At 32.7% G+C, this 21,124-nt stretch overlaps 1 protein-coding gene across 1 annotated transcript in view; it reads right to left on the reverse strand.

Annotated features, from left to right (window-relative positions):
• The window catches only part of LOC127872561 (deleted in malignant brain tumors 1 protein-like), an 88,962-nt gene that overhangs the window by 6,760 nt on the left and 61,078 nt on the right, over nt 1-21,124 (reverse strand). Inside the window, exons 12-19 of the mRNA XM_052415887.1 lie at nt 19,849-19,983; nt 14,377-14,521; nt 9,660-9,832; nt 8,262-8,396; nt 7,720-7,854; nt 7,170-7,304; nt 630-751; nt 139-364 (exon numbers count right to left, since the gene is read on the reverse strand). Coding sequence (XP_052271847.1) covers nt 139-364; nt 630-751; nt 7,170-7,304; nt 7,720-7,854; nt 8,262-8,396; nt 9,660-9,832; nt 14,377-14,521; nt 19,849-19,983 — 1,206 coding nt within the window. The remainder of the gene's footprint in view (nt 1-138; nt 365-629; nt 752-7,169; nt 7,305-7,719; nt 7,855-8,261; nt 8,397-9,659; nt 9,833-14,376; nt 14,522-19,848; nt 19,984-21,124) is intronic.

The raw sequence follows: 21,124 nt of genomic DNA on the forward strand, positions 1-21,124 counted from the left end.
ACCATAAATGACCTTTCAATTAATTAAAGGTAAGTGGTGTGGTTTCATAGCTGTGATGAAGTCCAGAATTGTAATAAGAACATGTAGAAAAATTGTTTTAATGACACTCAACGGTAGCATTCTTATAATGATTCCTACCTTGAACGGAGAATGTATACGTCAGATTGAAACCCCGTGAACTACTGACTGAGTCTGTGAAAAAGAAAATACAGACAGAGTTTGATTGCGATTTAAATCCTACAGGAGGTTCTGTCCCACAGTACTTTCCAATCCACAGAGAGAAGGCGTTAGGTCCGTTGAAGAGCTCCAGGTGGTCAAGTCTGCACTGCTCGTGGGACTCCATTACAAAGTCTGTAAAGTTCAACTGAAAACACAAGAGGCAAGTAATTTAGGGTTAATTAATGGGGGTGAAACTTGTGAACCTGTAATACATATTGAAGCTTTGATAACACATTTGATATTATTAATTTCAAATGTAACACGGTAATAATAAAGAATACTATCAGAATGCTCTTAAATTCCAAATGTTATGTGAATATGATCCAGTTTCTTTATTCATACACAAATTAATATAAAAAAAATTATATTTGGTGATTGATTGCACCATTATAAAAATGTCAAATATGCACATTGATCTGGCTGCCTTCTGGTGCTTTTATGATCCAGGTACATCGCGTATTGTTGTTGTAATCGTTCGGGAAGTTGGGGCTCGTGATGACCCCAATCGGATCAGTCAGGACACCGCCACACTCTGTAAAAGCACGTGATAAAAAATGCTGAAATACAATTGAATTATAATTTTTAAAGAAAGATTGTACCATTTTGTATATGTGTTAAATTGTAATATATTGATAAAATATGTTACAATAACACAAAATAGGCGAGAAAAAATATACATTGAATACGAATTTCATAAATGCAGCAAGACAAATTAGCGCCCGAGCCAATTGTGACGAAGATATGTCGCAGCTGTTTTCCTACAATAAACGAAGCATTCGTCTTTTTATTAGGATCAGAGTTAGTGTTCGTGTGTCGTACGAATAGATATCGTTGCAGGAATTTAAAATGTACCGTAAAACTAAATTGAGATTCACATGGTACATGCATGATTTACATGCTGGCGAATTCGACTGTACAGACATTTTCGATTTCATAATAAAATATCTGGCTTAATTCGCATTTTTCGACACATGTTCTTCTTAACTTTGGTTTTAATTTATAATGAAACATATGTTTAATAAGTTGTTTTACACATTTTAAATAAATTTATAAATATTTTACAAAATCGTATAATCTTCCTTTAAGATTCAAAGAAAAATTCCATTAAAAACAGTATTTATTATAATAGCTTGAGTTTTTTTATTATTATCCACTAAATTCAGTTAAATTTATTATTAAAACATAAAAGTTTTCAAAATGAACATTAATACTTTTGGTCTGATTTATATTTCAAAAACCATTATGTATAGGCGCTAATAAGCACAGAAGTTAAATAACTTAACTCTTATTAATTTGTAAATCATTGTTCCAATAACATTTTATTAATTAAGCAAGCGTATCTTTGTAAGTTCGTCTTTCATGTGCAGTTACGTCATATCAATTAATCATGTTAATAAATACATCAAATTTATATTTTAAAAGACATTTCGGAAACCACGATTGACATGGATATTGGTGATAAATTTGAAAATGAAACTAATGGAAGAATAAATATTAAACGTGTTCAAATTTTAACATGATCTATTAACAAAATCAAATGTAACAGTTTTTGTATCTGTTACGTGTTGGAGGCCAATGGCCATATTAATACAAAAAATAAATATTATGATTCAAAAAACGTTATACACAGCGTTTTATTAAACTTTTAAATACGTTATACACAGCATTTTATTAAACTTTTAATGTTGGAAGCAGCATTATTAAATAGCAACATATTACTATCTTACAATTATTTGTACACTGAGTTATTAGAGCCCCATCCCCCGTCCAGTCCAACAGTGGAACAAATATGATACCATCTGCACTTGAATGCTCTATTGATCTGGTCTTGATATCACTTCTTTATAGTGTATAAAACTTATTAATAAGTCTGCAATGCTCATTCAATATGTTAAATGACGAGCTCGGAAGAATCATTAAGATCATAGAGACTACGGAACATATAAGTATGTAGTCCTTATTCAACCGCGGAAAAAGGAACCGGGTTATTTTTAAATACGACTCAGCAGCTATATCAATAATTATTTCAATATCAAATCTATATATACAATCATGTTATTTTATGTTGTAACCTTTTTTGTTAGTTATCATTTGAGTAAAAATATGCTATTTCCTTATCCACCTTGAATAAGGAATGAAGATTATTTTAATTTCTGTAATAAAACTGCGAAAAAGAAAGTCTTGTATCAAAAGTGAGAAGAAGCGTAGTGCAATACATATTTCTAATTTCCAAACTACGAATAACATGATGTTCATGCTTATGTAATACTTGTTTGTTAATTATCATTTAAAATAAAATATCATAAACTCATCGTCAAAAATAAAAGGTTTTCGAGCAAGGAACACACTACTTGCCCACTCCTTATTCGGAGGCTATAATTTCGTATACTTAAATTCGGATCATATACTTCTAGCACAGCGAAGCTTAATATTCTATATTATTTGCTGTGTTAATTGTAATACTTTGTTTCTATCTCTGACAATGTCTTTGAAGATTAATTGACTCTAAACTTCGGCCGACACAACATGATAGCTGAATATTAAGCATTGTTAAATATCCCATTCCGTTCTCAAACATAAACAGTTACGAAGGGATATTATTAAGATGCATAGCGATTTGAAAACGTAATCATAAACACACGATAGCACCGGACACAGTGGTTCAGGTTCCTCTGACTGAAAAGCTTATGCATATATAACTACATATGTGACCTTACAAGTCATATCGTAATCGCGGTCTATGGATCCCGCGAACAGCGATGTCGGTCACACTTTACGCTGTAACTTGCGATTGTGAAGTCTGACACTCATAACGCGTACTGTATTCATAGTTTGATAGTATGTGTATATATCAGGCTTGTGTTGTGCGACAAACAATAACAATAAACAGTTTAAGTACGCGGGTCAACCTTGAAAAAAGCCTGTCTTTTAATAGGACATGTTGCTATTTTCAATATATTCAGCTTCATAATCGAATCGGCTTATCAGCGCCTATGCAGCCAAATTTACGTTGTCCAAATACAAATACAAATACATGTCACTTATAAAGCGCAAAAAGTATTATTAAAATATTCTATTGCGCTTCACAAACACTGCACATTGGTTATCCGTGAAATAGATTGAACGAATGAGTTTAATACTTGATCTAATACAGCCCTCATTGTCAATGATTTTTAAGTGGCTTGGTAGATTGTTCCACCACTTCGGGCCAACAACAGCTAAAGATCTATCTGCCATCTTAGTTCGCCTCCTGTGAATAACAAGACTACAGTCACTTTGTGATCGAAGTCTATACCGACTGCTTGCTGGGACAAACATTTCTTGCAAGTAGCCAGGAGAATAACCATGGACAACACGAAAGACCATAACCAGGACTTTGTACATGATTCTAGCTTTTACTGGCAGCCAGTGGAGTTGTTTCAAGAGTTCAGCACTTGGTTGATAAAATGACGCATTCAGGACCACTCTTGCGGCATGATTTTGAGTCCGCTGAAGCTTTTGAATTTGGTAAGCTGGTAGATCGGTGAATAAACCATTGCAAAAGTCAATATGGGAGTGTACAAGACCATGCACTAACACCTCCGCTGACTTCTGTGTCAAATTCCTGCGTATAGCTTTTAATTACGCAATTGCATTTGGGCAATTTGGCACTTCTTCGTGATGTGAAGGTCAAGGTTAAGAGTGTTGGTCATTGTAACACCAAGATCTCTCACACGGTCTACTAACTTAGCCATGCATCCTCCAACACTCACTCTTGATATGGACATTTTAGATAATTGTTGCCTTGTTCGGTATAAAATGATTTCTGTTTTTGATTGGTTCGTTTTCAGCTTGAAATTTGTCATCCAGTTTATAATATCATTGAGACACTTATCAAGTTGTTGTATGCTTCATTTTCATGATTTCCTGCCTGAATCTTGAAGGCAATCTTGTGGTCGTCTGTATAGCCATACAGATCAGCTGGATACTTCTGAACCACCTTGTTGAGGGCCGATATATACAGAGTGAAAATCACTGGTCCAGCACAGGAACCTTGGGGGACGCCGAATCTCAAAAGCTCAGTGTCAGATGAAGATTGTTCAATCAAAACTTTCAGTGTTATGTTAGTCAGGTATGACTCAATCCATTTTAATGGGGTACTTTGGATTCCAAACTCATTTTGGAGAATTTGAATAAGAATATGAATATCAATAGTGTCAAACGCAGCACTTAGGTCTATCATTATTACAATAGTTATTAGGTTTCTGTCTATGGTTTCCAAAAGGTCATTGTACATTTTTACCATGGCTGTCTCTACTCCATGATGTTTTCGATAGGCACTTTGATATGTTGGCAGGAGATTATTTGACTCAATATGGTTGTTTATCTGATGTATTGCAGCCTTCTCAAGAATTTTTTAAGAAATGTTAGATTTGACACAGGACGATAATTTTGCAGTTCAAGTGGAAGTCCTTTCTTCTATAAAAGAGGTTTAATGACAGCTCCCTTCCACTCGTAAGGAAACACACCAGTAAGCAGTGAGCGATTGACGATTTCCGTCACAACAGGTGCTAGTTGTGTAAAAATGAGCTTTGAGTTTAGTTGTTGGAAAGACATCCAATTCACATGTTGTAGGTTTTGATGAATAACCCAGTTTTGCAATATCATTTTCTGAAAGCGGCTTGAATTCAGTAAACATGTTCATACCATGATTATCTTGTCTGCAAAGTAACGCAAGAAATCATTTGCAAGCGAGACTACACTGATGTGACACGGGAGTGGATTGACTTTTGACCTTCCTAGTAAATCAAATGTTACCGCATACAACTTCTTGATGTTTCCGGCTGCATCACCTATTCTATCCTGGTAATAACCACATGGAAATGTATACACGTGGAGATGTGAACGTGTCACATATCAATATTCACCTGTATCAAGCATTTAAGCAAATCAAACAGCAATACATGTTGTTTTAATTTAGAGACAATGACTTCAACGCTCTTTGCACCAGTACTATTTATTCAGTAATCAAGTATTGAAGCCAACGCTCTTTGCGAGAATGATGCGACTGTTTATTTGTTAATATAATGGGTTAACGTCAGATTAACTAAAGTCAACAATACGTTTTGCATTTCAAACATTGAATAACACGCAATTGAAAATACTTACATGAACTTATATCTTATTTTAACAATTAAAAAATATGGATATAAAATTTTGATGCATTTTGGGTAAATACGTGATTGAGACGGAAAAAACAATGCTAATACATAAATAATTACATCAATGAACTGTTAAGTTATATCGTAATCGCGATCATTAAATCTCCCGAACAGCGATGTAACGGATCTGTGCAGGGCTCGCGTTGATGACGCCATTTGAGGCATAAACGTAAATATTGAACATTAGGCTAAAGAAGTCTTATTTATGAAAATGATAGTGTCGACTCTGATACCAATGTATGATGTTGTCCGGTACTCGTGTTCACTCAATAGGCTTATATACATTGGATCGAAATCACATAATAATGTTATTCTTTACTGAGTATATATAATTCCGATAGACGTTTATAAACACAAACATATCTGCAACATTAAATCAAGCGCTTTCCGAAAGCGTATTTAGTTGATAAACAAAATATTTAAACAATTCCATCGTCTCGTAACCTTACGCACTTCTGAAATAATTTTATTAAATATTTACTTGAAGGATGTCATACTTTTACTAAAATAAACTTATATATCTGAAATATCAAATATTATAAGTATCCTTAGTGTTCATTTTTGCATCACGGCAGACTTCTTTAATCTCAAAGTACCTATGCTTTGAATATTTTGACGATGGTCTCTAATCTGTTGTTTGATCATAAACCCTCAATCATCTAATTAACAGAAGTATTCTTAGACAAACATACTCAAAGAAATATGTTTAAACATTTTATATATGTTTGGTATATTAGACTCCCCGTAGATAAACATGTGCGATATTTGCTTAAGACGGGTTTTAAAACATTCACTGAGATTTTATGGTAAAAGGTTAAACTTTTGAAGCACACATTTCCTGTTTATAACTAAGGTCAAGTCGATGTACTTATTTCAGCTGTGTCAGGAAATAATACAATTATTATCAAATATTTAATATTATTTCACAAACTAATGACAACATGAAACATTCTCGGAAATTTAGATTGCAAATAGAAATAATTGCTGAAGAACAATCTCGTTCATACTGAAATTGAATCATATCATAGGTCGATTAAAGTAATTACCTAATTAAATGTACGAAAATACGACCAATTGTACAAACATGCCAAACAGTGAAGTACGCAAAATTATCAGGGGCCCAAGATTGCCGGACATGACTGTATTTAATCAGTTACATTAAGTGACGTAACAACGTTGCAGTTGCGCCCATCAAGATGCGTATTGATTATTGCGCCAATTATCATCGATATGGTAGCAGATTATATAGTCGAGGCATAATATACGGGTGCGGTAACCCCCAAATTTGCATGGATGGAATGTTGTAACTATTTAACACATATTCTTATGCATGTATGAATGCTCCATTAAGTTTTGTAATTTGCGCTTTATGTATGTCTTTTTACAATGATAAATACTTTAAAAGTGTCACGTTTTGCGTAATTTAAAAATCGTTTTTTCAATGGCATTGTATTAATTAAGCTGGCGTGTTTTGGTCAGTGTATGGTCTGTACTGCGCAATCACCTTTCAACAATAAGCACTGTGCATGAGACAACAATTTATCCGCTTAAATACTTCATCCAAATCAATCCCGAAATCACTGTACATAATATATGTGTTCATACATATCTGTGCACATGTACGACTCAAAAAGGCCAATCTGTCGCCAGTATTCTAAAGCATTAGTTATATGCCAGCGTTACATTATGCTATTTACATATATGAAATATTTGTTGTTGTTTTTTAATTTTAAGCAATTGAGAACCTACTTTCACTGCACGCTTTTCCCGTCCATCCGTCTTTACAGCCACCATTTCCACATGCACCAGTAACACCGTCACATGGGCCCAAACGGCAATGGCATTGCTTGGAACAGTTAACGCTGTAATTTCCGAGTGGGCAGTCTGAAAACGCAGGAAAACAAAGGTCAATAACATAATTTACTCAAATCCGTTAATAACTGAGTCAATTACAAGTTTGCAACAGATAATTATAGCGTGGTACTTATCAAGCGCTCAAAATTTATGTTCAGATCTATACAACTTTAAGGGCGTTCAAGCCAAACCAACAAAAATAAGGTGTGACCTTTATGACAGGGTTGATACAATAGTTCGAGCTAAGTGATAATTCGACTTTCGCGATTTGTTGTCGAGTCAAATGATAAAAATTTATACGAATACGTTGCAATAAAAATTTAGCTTTTTGAAGAGATTTCGATCAAACCGGAAATTTAAGTTAAGCGGCATCGAGCCATCGCGTTTCGACAGCATATGATATATTTGTTATATGTTTTTTCCTCATTATCAATTGAAAGCTTACTTTCATTACACGCTATTCCTTTCCATCCGTCTTTACAACACCCATTTGCACATGCACCTGTTACACTGTCGCATGGGTTAACACGGCAATGGCATTCTTTGGAACAGTTTACGCTGTAACTTCCAAGGGGGCAGTCTGTACACAAACAATTGAAACTTTTGGTAACCTACATGACATGTTTGTCGGTTTTCTAAAAATTGCCTAACAATAACCAGTTTTACGTAAATTCAAAATCGATCTTTATTTAAAAAAAATGTATTTTAAATAAGAACACTTGTTTTTGTACGAAACATTATTTAATGTGCAAATACGTCATCGAAATTAACACCATTTATTTGAATGAAATAACTGTGATAAAATAATTAATCAAAATCAATAACGACGTGTCTGTATATTATATATGTGTCATAAACGTCATTTACAAATTTAAATGGTAAATATGTTGTCAGATGTCAAGGCTGTTACATGCGGATGCTACCTATCGTCATTGCACACATGAGCTATTTGTGCTTTTGTTTCAATAATATCCTTTGACAACTTACTTTCATTACACGCTGCTCCTTTCCATCCGTCTTTACAGATACTATTTCCACATGCACCCGTAACACTGTCGCATGGGCCTACAAGGCAATTGCATTGCTTGGAACAGTTTTCGCTGTAAGTTCCTTGCGGGCAGTCTGTCAACAAAAGTACACAACATGTATTTTTGACTTTGTATACTATATGTTCCCCATATTGTATCGACGTATACCTTGGAGAAATAAACCATTGTTCTGTTCTGACAACAAAAATAGATGTTATGTTAATACGATTAAATAGTACATAACTGTGTCTCCAATGTGTTGGGCGACAAACAATAACCGTTCGTTCCCAACATCAAATATTAACGGTTTTACAAAATTGCGCGGGCCACACATGAAATAAATCCTATATTTCAATTTGACATGATGATATGATTTATTCTGCTTTGTTATCTTATCAACAAAAGTAGCCGACTTCTCGCTTTTCACATGGAGATAATACCATCCCTGAACTTGTCACAGATCAATACTGACCTGTATCAAGCATTTTAGAAAAATAGGCATCAATACAGATTTGTTTTAATTTAGAGAAAATGATTGTCATTTTATAAAAATGCACATCTTAACCATGGTAGTAATGTCGAAGCAACATAAAAAACTTTAAACTCAGAGGAAAGGTTTGCCATTTTTTAAATACAAAATCACTTCAAATCGTATAATCAAAAGTGAAGATCCTAAAGTGCTCTGTGCCACGATTTTGCAGTAAAGAAACTCACTGTGAAAGTACAAATGCCGGTTATAATATAAGAATAAACCTTAAATATATTTCGATAACAATTTACCAATTAAACCATCTAAGATTTGGTTGTATGGACATTATTCCTACTATATTTAATAGAAGTGGGCCTTATGCTAGAAGAAGTAACTTATCTCAAATACACACAAAATACGTTAAATAAGTTTAATTTTAGCTACATTATTTAATTATATAAGGATTGTTTTATTTGATGAATATATTTCCTTTTGATTTTGTTTCTAGGCTGCGAGCTCTCCCCCCCCCAAAAAAAAAACAACAACAACAACAACAATATATGGTAGATTTATTGTATGTACCTGTACTTCTATAACCCTTAATAAAAACATAGATAGTAAAACTACGATAAAATATTTAAACATATTTAGTGTCATCATATTTTTTTCAACTTTATTGAATAATTTATATTCATTTTACTTTTTTGGCACAATTTTAACTCCATGCACTAAAGCAAAATACTGTCTATGCATATGCTAATACAACATGAAGTTCATGGGTTAAATATTGAGATGATAATTAATTGCATTAATGATATATACAAACTTACTTAATATGTTTTACGCTGGTTAAATAAAATATTATAATAGTGTTCTGTAGATACTTACTGCAATCTACTCCGACATCTTTGCCATGACCACAGTTGTGCTCGCCCCAGTGTGTAGTCCGGCAGTAGGACAAACTCGACTCGGTACCGTTGCACCTCACGTCATCCAGCCATATAGGGCCAGTACCCTGCCCATATGTGGTCGAATTCAAGGCTGCGGGTGCGAACCCGTTCCTGCAAAGATAGTTGTTATTGCTATTAGGATTGCAATCAAGCAGGCCTTAACTGAAAAATAATAACTTAACAATGATAACGTTATAAGCCAACCTGTACGTAGTTGAAAATCTGAGCAAGCCTTGTTTCAAATTTACCGGTGCAGGTCTTGCGGGCTTGAGATCCTGTAAAATATCTAACGAGAAATAACCTGTAGACAACAATTGAAATCGCGTTTTCCACTTGCTTTCAATTTGACATGTTTGACGATATAGTAAGGGGAATTAAAAAACAAATAGGAATAAACTTTGGTGTTGGGGGTATTCCGTTCATTGCTTACAGTTGTTATTTGAAAGTTGTTTGTAATATTTTTTTATCAGTATATTACATTTTATACACTAATAAATTTAAAACGCAAAAAACTATATTGATAGCTAACATATAATTGCAATCATATATTTATAAATAATCTACTATCAGCAAAAAACTAATCGCTTTAAACAAAATTTACTTGTTATGTCCCCAAAGGGAAACAAAACTATTAAAATACCAAGAAGAAAAATATTAAGTGGTATTGTTCTATAAGACTTATGATGTTGTTGTGTTTTATCGTTCGTCAATCCTCTACAAAACACATATTACCACGTAAATTAAAGCTTGAAGATTGTTGAAGTCTTTATTTATTAATTTCGTACCTTTCTGTGTTACCCTTGTGGTTTCGGCAAGTTTGGATCACAGGGACATAATTAGAATTCACTTATTTAGGTCCCCTAAATATACCTATGCTCATAACATTTTAATTTATGGAAATATAAACGTTTAAGTTGTTATTATATTCTTATTAGAGAAACAAGTTATTCCAGGGTAGGCAATTGTTTACCCCAAGGGCATTATTTAACAAACATGATAAAGGCAAATCCTATAGTATAACATAAAATACTTTAATTGTATACATATGAAGGAAGCAGTCTATTCCAGGATGGGGCCAGTCTATTCCCGGACGAGGTCAATTTTGCCCAAATAGCATCATTAAAACAAACTTGGTAGATATATATTGTTGTAATTAAAGAGTTGGCCTTATAGTAGCGATTACTGCATTTGAATGAGCATAGTATTGTATCCATGGAAAAATAATTCAATAGTAAACAGCTTCTTCTAGCATATCTGACATATAGCCCCATACAGTTACAAAAAAACTACAAATGGCAATAACTCTAATATAATAAAGTGAAGGGTTATGGTTCTTGTGCATGGCATTTCTTATCAATATCAATACGCACATGAAGTTGCATGTTGAAGTCTTGTATATTATTCGAGATAGAGCCATGAAAAATTACATCATAAAAAACAATGGACAATACTTCTTATTTAAGGTAGCGCCATTGTAATGGGCACCTTTCCAAATATAGTTTCATGTTTTATTTTCTTTATCTGCATTATTTCACTGAACTACATGCAAATGTTAAGGTAGGCTTTCCATGCTTTAAAAACAAAATACTGATTTTTTCCAAACTACCCCCACGCTCGGCTTTTGTCCAGTTTATTTGCAGCCCTGTGGTATATGAAAGTTCCATAATACATCCAGATTTCCAAATATGGGCACGCAGTTGGTGTGTACAGATGCAGTAAAGGTGTTTAAAATTTAAACAAGATGAAATAAGTATTCTTTTACAGACATTTATTTTTTATAACGTGTTATCTATGGAAGAGCGCCAAGAAATAAAAGCGGTTTCAGCCAAGTAGAAATTGGGTTGGTGAAAAACTAAGTGTCATAAAATTCAAATTAGTATAATTTAAGTAATATTTTGAACTTAGTTTTTATAGATACACTATATACAGCAAAAATACCAAGAAATAGACTAATTGACCGTTTACTTTTTGAAATAAAAATAAAAATGCAACATGCATGATTCGTATTTTCAGCAGTAAATCACCCAATTTAGCCACAACGTTGTTTTAATTTTAAAAATTGAAGAATATGCATAACAATTGCAACATTTTTAACAATAAACATAGCTTATATGCTATATTAAATCAAATTACGTTAGAAAAGAAATAAAACGCGTCGGGCGGTTTCGAACCTGCGCGGGAAGATCCCAAAAGATTTAAAGTCTATCGCCTTAACCACTCGACCACGACAACTTTACATCATTACATGCTTAAATTAGACATCCATAAGTAAACAGGTAAAAAGGCTCTTTAATCTTCGAAGACATCGCGGGAAATGATTACAGTGGCGCTACCTTAAGACAGCGTTAGGGCTCATGGGCATGGTACTTCTCATCATTGATATGTATACACCAATGAAGTGTCATGTTGATATCTTATATAGTTTCTGATATATAACCATGGAAATGTTTGTGACAGACAGGCAAAATGACGGACTGACGGAATTACAGACTGACGGACGGGAAGATGGAATAATTGTTTGACTTTCACCAACGTTTTAATTTTAAAAAAAACAATCAACTAATTACGATTAGCTGAAAAAAGTAATTGGACACTTAACAAATTTATTAAATAACTGCGTTGAAATGACTTAACCAAGAAGTGTGAAACTTTGACTAAACCGAAGCGTATCCAACTTCGAAAATTTGTCCGCTATGGATATGTCAGTCGGTTACATTTAAAAGGGATTTAGTTTTTCTTGGAATTGCAACACAAATAATTTTTTTGTAATTTACACAGTTATGTATGTATATGAAGTTGCAATTTTAATAAAGCCTACTTTCAGCGTTTAGATGATATACTATAATTTTTATGGAAAGCTTTTTTAAATGATAGAAAACCTTTAGCTAAGTACCAAGATAACAACGACCTTTTTCAAAATATAACGTTTAAAAGCTCCTTTGAACAAAATAGTGACGGTGTTTTTTGACGCTACACGCCTGATTTATAGACGATTAAGAGGAGAACATAAAACTGTGTTGTCAAGCGATTCAACTAATAAACCTGAGAGATAACTGAGAGATTGTTAATATAGTTTCTATTTTCTACTTCCATAATGCTACAAACAATACAATTTTTTTTCCAAATTCAGTGTTTCTTCAATATATTTTTTTAAATAATTTAATATCCAGACAATAAAATCAAACATATATAATTGGATAAAAATTTAATTTTAGTACGCATAAGCTTATATATTATATTGAAAACGTTGCAGCTTTTTTTGCAAATGCTTCAGTTTGAAATATTGTTGGTTATGTTATTTCCTTAACTTTCAAAGATGAAGTGTCATTTCAAAGTTTAGATATTGCACATGCATTTTTAACCGTTGAACTCATTACAAAGAAACGAAGCAAAGCAAAATGTGAAACTTCCATTACAATATACATCATATATATATATATAAAGCAAGTTCGCATACGTATACTTTCTGAGGCCATAGCTCCACATATGTTTTCGCAATTGATTGTAGACTACAGGTCGGGCCATTTCTGACATTATATGCATGCTTTTAACACACTTGGTGGGGGGGTGGGGGTACCGCCAGATAACATAACAAATACTAAGCTTCTTGTGGCCATGTGTGGCATGATTTGAACAAACTCGGTAGAAGAAAAGAAGTGGTTTAATAACACATACTCAACCCATGGACAAAACATGTTCAGATGAGGATATTTTTTGGGGTTTTATTATTTACATATACGTATAAAAAGGTATTCCCAGGGCAGGTCAATATTCACCCCAGTAACATGAGTAGAATAAGCTTTGTTAATGAACCATCACGGTGTTGTACAATAACAATATAAATAATTAAAACTCCAGCTGCTGTAGCAGTATTGCATTCTCATTATATAAACAAGCCTCTGGACCGTGCGATTTCAAAAGAGTGTATTTTTTCGACTATAAGAATACAGCAATTGACCCGAGACCCGAGAAAGGGCTAATATCGAACCCAGGTGCATTATTTGAAGAAACTTTTTAAAACAAAACCACTATAAAATACACCCTTAAACCTCTTGGCGCTGAGGTATAAGAGAATAAGATTGATTTTTTTAGAATGTTCCCACTAGGGACATTTAATTTTTACCCTAAGGACATTATTTGAACTGGCGAGATAGAGAATCCATATACGATGTTAAATAAAAGTGTTAAACTTCCGTGCCTTGCGGGTTCAGAAAAGAATATTATTTGGATTTACACTACACACATATAATGAAAACAAGTGACCCGAAGTCAAAGCAAATGTTAACCTCCAAGTAAATATATTATAAGACACTTGGCCACAATTTGATGTTATATATATAAATCGTAAACATCTGAGCATTACGGTTAAAGATTTTTTTAACTTCACTAATATAAGGAAAACAAGTTTCCCTTAGGGCGGGACCAATTTGTTACCCAATAGGCCATTCATACAAAGTAAAATGAAAAATACCTAATCTACGAGCCATTATGTTTAAACATTTTAACTCTGCTTTACCATGTGTGACATACAACATAAACAACGCATGCCTAAAAGCAACCTACCACAATTGATCACCATTAAATCTTTGGTTTTATGTTAGCTAAAGAAAGATCATTCAGATGCCGGTTAGAAACTCAAAACTCATGTTACAAACCCGGAGAATCCCAGCATGCGACAGACAACTATTGCCGCCGAACTGTTGAAGCCGTCATCGCAGACTGTACCCCAGGTGTTGTTGTAGAAGACCTCGAGACGTCCCTGGCTAGGCCTGTATCCATTTATCAGACGAATACTGGTGGCTGAAATCGTTGAAGACGTATTTCAATAATGTCGGAAGTGAAATCGCTAGAATAATAAAACTGATGCGAGCCTTCGTAAAATAAAATATGTTTTTTAAATGAGCATTTTGAAGTTTTATAGTGAAATGCGGTTAAAAGTAGACTAAATTATTTTAAGTCTCTGAATTCAGTTACATTCAGTGAGCAAACATAAGGTGTGTCTGATGTATATTTCAATAATCATTGTTTATCGGCGCTTATAAAAAGCGTGAACAAATGTGAATATTATTAATTGAACATGCAAAAGCTGACCCCGTCATAAAATGTTGAATACATTTCAATAATTTAAGTAAAATTAATATGACACTCGTTGTTACAATTACATTGTATTATTTTAGCAAGCGTATTTTCGTAGATTATGTTTTTCATTCGCAATTACGTCATAGAAATTAATACCGTCAATAGATTCATTAAAGCAAATAAAGACATTTTAACAACCATGTTTGACGTGGATATTTATAATAAATTTGAAAATTGAACTTAAGGAATAGTAACTTGTCGCATTGTTCAAATTGCATACATATCCGATTAATACAATCGAATGTGACAGTCTGGTGTAGATGAGAAAAGGCATGAAATTTGTGATATATTGTGTGTATTTATTACTTGTTGAACTGTTGGATATCGATAACTGTTAAATAAACATTAAACATAAAAATTAAAGAAAGTTATGTTGTACACAGCGCTTTGTGTAACTTCTTTATGTTGAAAATACTATTACATAATAAACAATAATCATAAAGGCACGACTTCAACGGAAGCAGCGATTCAGAGAGTCTTAACATCGTTTGGACATATAACTGTAAGTGACCTTACAAGTTATATCTTAATCGTGATCCTTGGATCCTTCGAATATTGATATAACGGATCGGTCACAGTTTACGTTGTAAATTGCAATTGTGAAGTCTGACACCAACAGCATGTAATGTTTTCAAGGTTTGATAGGCTGGGCATGAGATTTTGAGCTATATGGCGCTGACGTTGTTTCCGAGATAAATGACTTCAACTTGTGACTTCCTTTTCGCGTTCTTTGTCAACCCCATGCTTGCGATAAAAATAAAGTTTTATTTTGAAGAAAAACCTTAACCTAAGGTAATTAAGTTAGTGGAACAATACTTTTAGGTATTTTCTTTTGGTTTTGATATGGTTTAAATTAACCTTAGCTTATTAACATTGATACAGTAGGGCATAGTACGACATGTTAATTTTCGGATAAACGTCTTGCTTTTTAAAAGGTGAGATTTTCTTACTTTATTAGTTGTTTTGCTTCAACAAGTTAAAATTTGTTTTTAAAATGAATCTCGTAAATCATGGTATGTGAACATTGTGGACTTGTGGGTGTCACAATGAAGATTTCGGACAATATTTTTGTGTCAAGTTCCTATGTTTGACCCGTAAGTTGTCATAATCTAATTCACTTCTAAATTTAACATTTGTTGCTGAACTTTTTTAATAATGACAGTAATAACATTTCGCTGAAAGGTTTAGCGCATATATTCCCATTATAGTATTATTCTATCACTGCACGTACTTTAAGATGATTGCCTAACAGTTGATTAGTTGACAAACTGTCAACTGAATAGGGCTGTGTAATCAAATTTTCTTTGCAAAACTTTGTGCAATCACATACGAGCATGTGAGCAATAACATTTTCATTCGTAGCGACTACACAGTTTGTGTGCTAGAATGGGATTAATTCTTTTTGATGATGTGTATCAGTATAAGTATGTATGTTTCTCTTCTTGTCAGATTTTCTATTTGAGGATGTCCATATACATGGTTGTGTTCATGACCGTGTTGAAAATATTTAAATAATAGCCTTAAGCTGCAACTCTTAGTTCATGTATTTCAGACAAAAATACATATTGGGCAAAATGACAAAGTGCGAACACCAAAAGCTGTGCTCATTATTATCAGGTATAATATGACCATGGATATAATTTAAAATTAACACCGAATTGAGCATCTGTGTACAGTTTTCACCCCATAACCTATAGGTGCTGGTTCATCTTCTATTTAGGAGGAGTGCTAGATTGGAAGTAAAAGAAGACTTACAAACTTCATTGTTTACCTAATCAGTTTTAAACTTTTAACAGTTTTTTTAAGTAATTAAAAAACGAGTATTTATGCAAAGGATGTTTTGTTCAAAACACAGAATTATGTATTTGAAGCAAAATGTATTATGTTACAGAATGGACAACAGTTTACGCTTTTTATAAAGCAGACATTCCAAGGAAGAGATTAGCGTGTAACCAGCAAAGTTCATCCTTGTCTTCAACAGTATATTGACAACAATTAATACATGTATGATAAAGTAATTAATAAGCATTATACTTAATATTAATGTTTTAATTTAGAGCATTAATTATGCTCTGTTCTCTGTGCATGTCTGGATGGTTCAGAGTAAATTATGTACAAAACAAGAATATTTTCATCATGATAATATCAATTGATTAATAATTTACTATGTTATTTTCACAAAGATTGAGTTCAAAAAGAAAAATAACGATGAAGACAAAAATCTCACTTTATATTTGTTGTTATTTCAATAAATTGTTGACAAGTATGAAGTCTCCATTGTGTGATGTATTGTTGATGTGTTCGTAGAAGGTTGCTTATACTTAATCAGTCATTTATATATTTGTTTCATTGCCGATCATCGAAAATGCATTTTGCCTATCCTTGTGTAACCAGAACTTACCAAGTTTACATCTTATTGTCAGATTAGACAATGTGTGCGGACAGTATATTGTGTTGTAGTTGACTTTATTACATGACCTACGCTCCAGGAGTGAAATAACGTAATGCTCCATTTTGTTTATTACACGGGTGTTATTACACTAGTTATATAACTGTGAAATGACGTCGTTTTTTAACGAAATGACGTCATTATTCCATCGAATTTCTTCAGTTAAACTGTTTTACAACGTGAATAAATGGTGAAAAGAGCATACAATAAAAAGACAATTTGTTGATCATGTTATAAATAGAATATTAGATTCGTGGTCATTTTGTATTAAATTTATTAAACTCGTCATCTAAATAAAGATAAAAACTCGGCAAACCTCGTTTTTATCTTTATTTAGATGACTTGTTTAATAAATTCAATACAAAACGACCACTCATGCAAGATCCTATATGTGTTGTTCTAAAAGATAGAGTGTTTAAATCCAGACTAAACAGGTTCTTTTCCATCAAGGAATAACAAATATACAGTTTTATTGATATGCATGAATTTGTAGTACATAATATCAACGATGTGTATCTTATGCGTTTTTTAAAACAGTCTGTGATCCATACGTAAACATATTACGCATGTTTAGTATTTGTATGGAATATAATGTATACAGTTTTGTTGTTTCTTCTATCTAAGTCAGATACATGAAAATATGTTTTATGAGTAATGATGAACAACTCACTCATAGTGATCTCACTCTAAAATATTCGATAACGTATAATACATATATTGAATTTTATGCCTGGTATGTGGTCTAAAAATTATATCACTAATTTTGTTGTAGTTCATATAAACATCAATATATGTGATGTTAAAATATGTGTTCATGTTATGTGTACATGTATATTATTTTTTACCGGTAAAAAACATTTTGTTGTGTTAAGTTCAATCAATGATGGCGTGTACCATTAAATTTGTAGTGCTTATTGCTTTAATTTTGTTTTAGTTGAAAATCATGTTTTTGAACCTCTACATATGAAATGAGTGAATTTTGTTTTCAATCAACACTTATGATAAGATTAATAATATATTACTATAAATATATTGTTGATAATACATAGCATGTATATACAATTGTAAATGTACTGTTTCCATAGCAAATGTTAACTTAATAAAAAGTTTCTAATCAATTTTATCGATCGTTGAACAAAATAAAATTGCTAAATAAAACAAAAAATGTATGGCAGTATAGATGCACAACACAAATTGTATCATGAGCTGTTATTCATTTAAGTTTTAAGTTCGTAGCTATACAAAATGTTCAATTTCACAATACACACCTATTTCCAGAAAATGGACATACATTTTTTGTATTATAAACTTGTTTATGATGTTCCATATCTGTTTAGGGAATTTGTTTTATTGTGCTGTTATGTTTTGTCTTCAAGTCTTTAAAATGGTAATAACTGTGAAACAATAACATTTTTGTTTCCATGGCAACCATGAGTATTAATGATTTATAATACTTTAATCCAGCGCTTTCCGAATGCATATTTAATTCATTAAAAACATCTTTTAACAACTCCATTGTCTCGTTACCTTACGCACGTCTGAAATAATTTAGTGAACTATTTATTTGAATGGTGTCAAATACTTTTACTAAAATTAAATTACATATCTGAAATATTAAATAGTATAAGTAACCTAAGTGTTCATTTTTCCACCACGGCAGACTTCTTAAATCTTAAAGTACCTATGTTTTGGATAGATCTGATCTGTATGGATTGTTTGGCGATGGTTTCTAATCTTGTGTTTGATCATAAAACCTTAATCAGCTAAATAACATTAGTGTTTTGAGACAAACATACTCAAAGAAATATGTTTAACGATTGTATATATTTTTGGTGTATCAGACTCCCCGTAGATAAACATCTGCGATCTTTACGTATGACGGACTTTAAAAAATTTACTTGGATTTTATGGTAAAAGGTCAAACTTTTGAAGTACACATTATCTGTTTATTACTCAGATCAAGTCGATTTACTAATTAGAACTGTGTCGGGAAAAAACATATTATCAAATATATGATATTTATTTACAACATATAGAGGGGCGGCTACCCGAAATGTGCATGGATGACATGCTGTTACCATTGAACACATATTCTTATGCATGTATGAACGCTCCGTTTGCATATCTATATCTTATTAGACAAATGCCCCGAACAGCTTTTAACTTGTGTTTTATATATGACTTTTACAATAAAAAAAAGATTTTAAAAGTGTTCAGTTTGCGTAATGTCAAAATCGTTGTTTCAATGGCATTGACTTAATCAAGCAACCGTGTTTTGGTAAGTATACGGTGTGTTCTGTGCAAAACCGTTATAACAATTAACACTGTGCATGTGATTTCCATTTATCCGCTTATATACTTAATCCAAATCAATACCGAAAACCTTGTACACAATATATGTGCTCATCCATATCTTTCTACATGTCGCCACTTTTCTAGATTGGTATATTCTGACGTTACCTAATGTTATTAACAAATATGATACATTTATGTTATGTTCGTTTCTTTGGTTTTTAATTTATAGCGATTGAGAACTTACTTTCATTACACGCTATTCCTGTCCACCCGACTTTACAGCCACCATTTTCACATGTACCAGTAACACCGTCACATGGGCCCAAACGGCAATGGCATTGCTTGGAACAGCTAACGCTGTAGCTTCCAAGTGGGCAGTCTGCAAAACAAACACTTGTCAAGTTTGATAACCTGAATGACATGTTTTTGGTTTTCAATGAAAGAGCATTTAAAATAATCGATTTTATGTAAGTTCAAAATCGTTGTTCCCATAATATTTATCTCAAAAGGACACATGTGTCTGTAAGTTTTGTATTTCATGTGCATTTACGTCACAGAAATTAACACTGTTTATTTGACTATTATTCATTTACTTACACATTTAATCAGAATCAATCTTGACGTTTGCAGTATATTATATATGTGACATTGCTTGGAACAGTTTACGATGTACCTTCTAGTGGGCGGTCTGTCAACTAAAGTACCCAATATGTTATTTTAGTATTTAAATTATACGTTCCCCATATTGTGTGGATGAAAACCTTGGATAAATACATTATTATTCTGTTCTGTTCTGACAACAAAATGAGTTATGTAATTATGATTGGATAGTACGTAAATGTATCTCCCTTGTGTTGTGCGAAAAACAATAATCATCCGAACATCAAACATCAACGATTTTACATAAGGGCGCGGGACACCCGTGATAAATACTTTCTTTGAATTTTACATGTTGATGGTTGCAAGTATATTCTGCTCCATAATGTTATCATACAGGGCAGCCAAATATAAGCTTTTTGCATGGATATGTATACAATTCCTAAACTGATCACAGATAAATATTGACCAATATTGTAGAATTGTAGCAATATAGACAGCATTAAAGATGTGTTTTAGTTTAGAGAAGATGTTTGTCATATTTCATAAACATGCACATCTCGAACATGTTAACACAATCGAAACAAAATAAAATGTTTGTTTTAACATCGAGAAACGGTTTGACATATTATATATCAAAACAAATTAACTACAAATCGAGTTATCAAAACAAACGATCCAAAAGTTCTCCGTGCCACTAAGTTTGGATTAAGCAATCGAGTTGAAAGCCCTCGCTGTTCGCGATAATGATGGGATGTTGTACATGAAGCATATTTTTTGCCTGCTTTTAATCTTGACCAATAATTTACATCAAATCTGGAGAACTGTCTATTTGTAGGTTCACTTTGTTAACATCACAGTAACAAAAGTTGGAAATGCGTTTCGTAATTCAATTATTGATTAACACACATTGAATATACTTA

The sequence above is a fragment of the Dreissena polymorpha genome, chromosome 3, assembly GCF_020536995.1.
Source record: "Dreissena polymorpha isolate Duluth1 chromosome 3, UMN_Dpol_1.0, whole genome shotgun sequence".
NCBI classification, from domain to species: Eukaryota; Metazoa; Mollusca; class Bivalvia; order Myida; family Dreissenidae; genus Dreissena; species Dreissena polymorpha.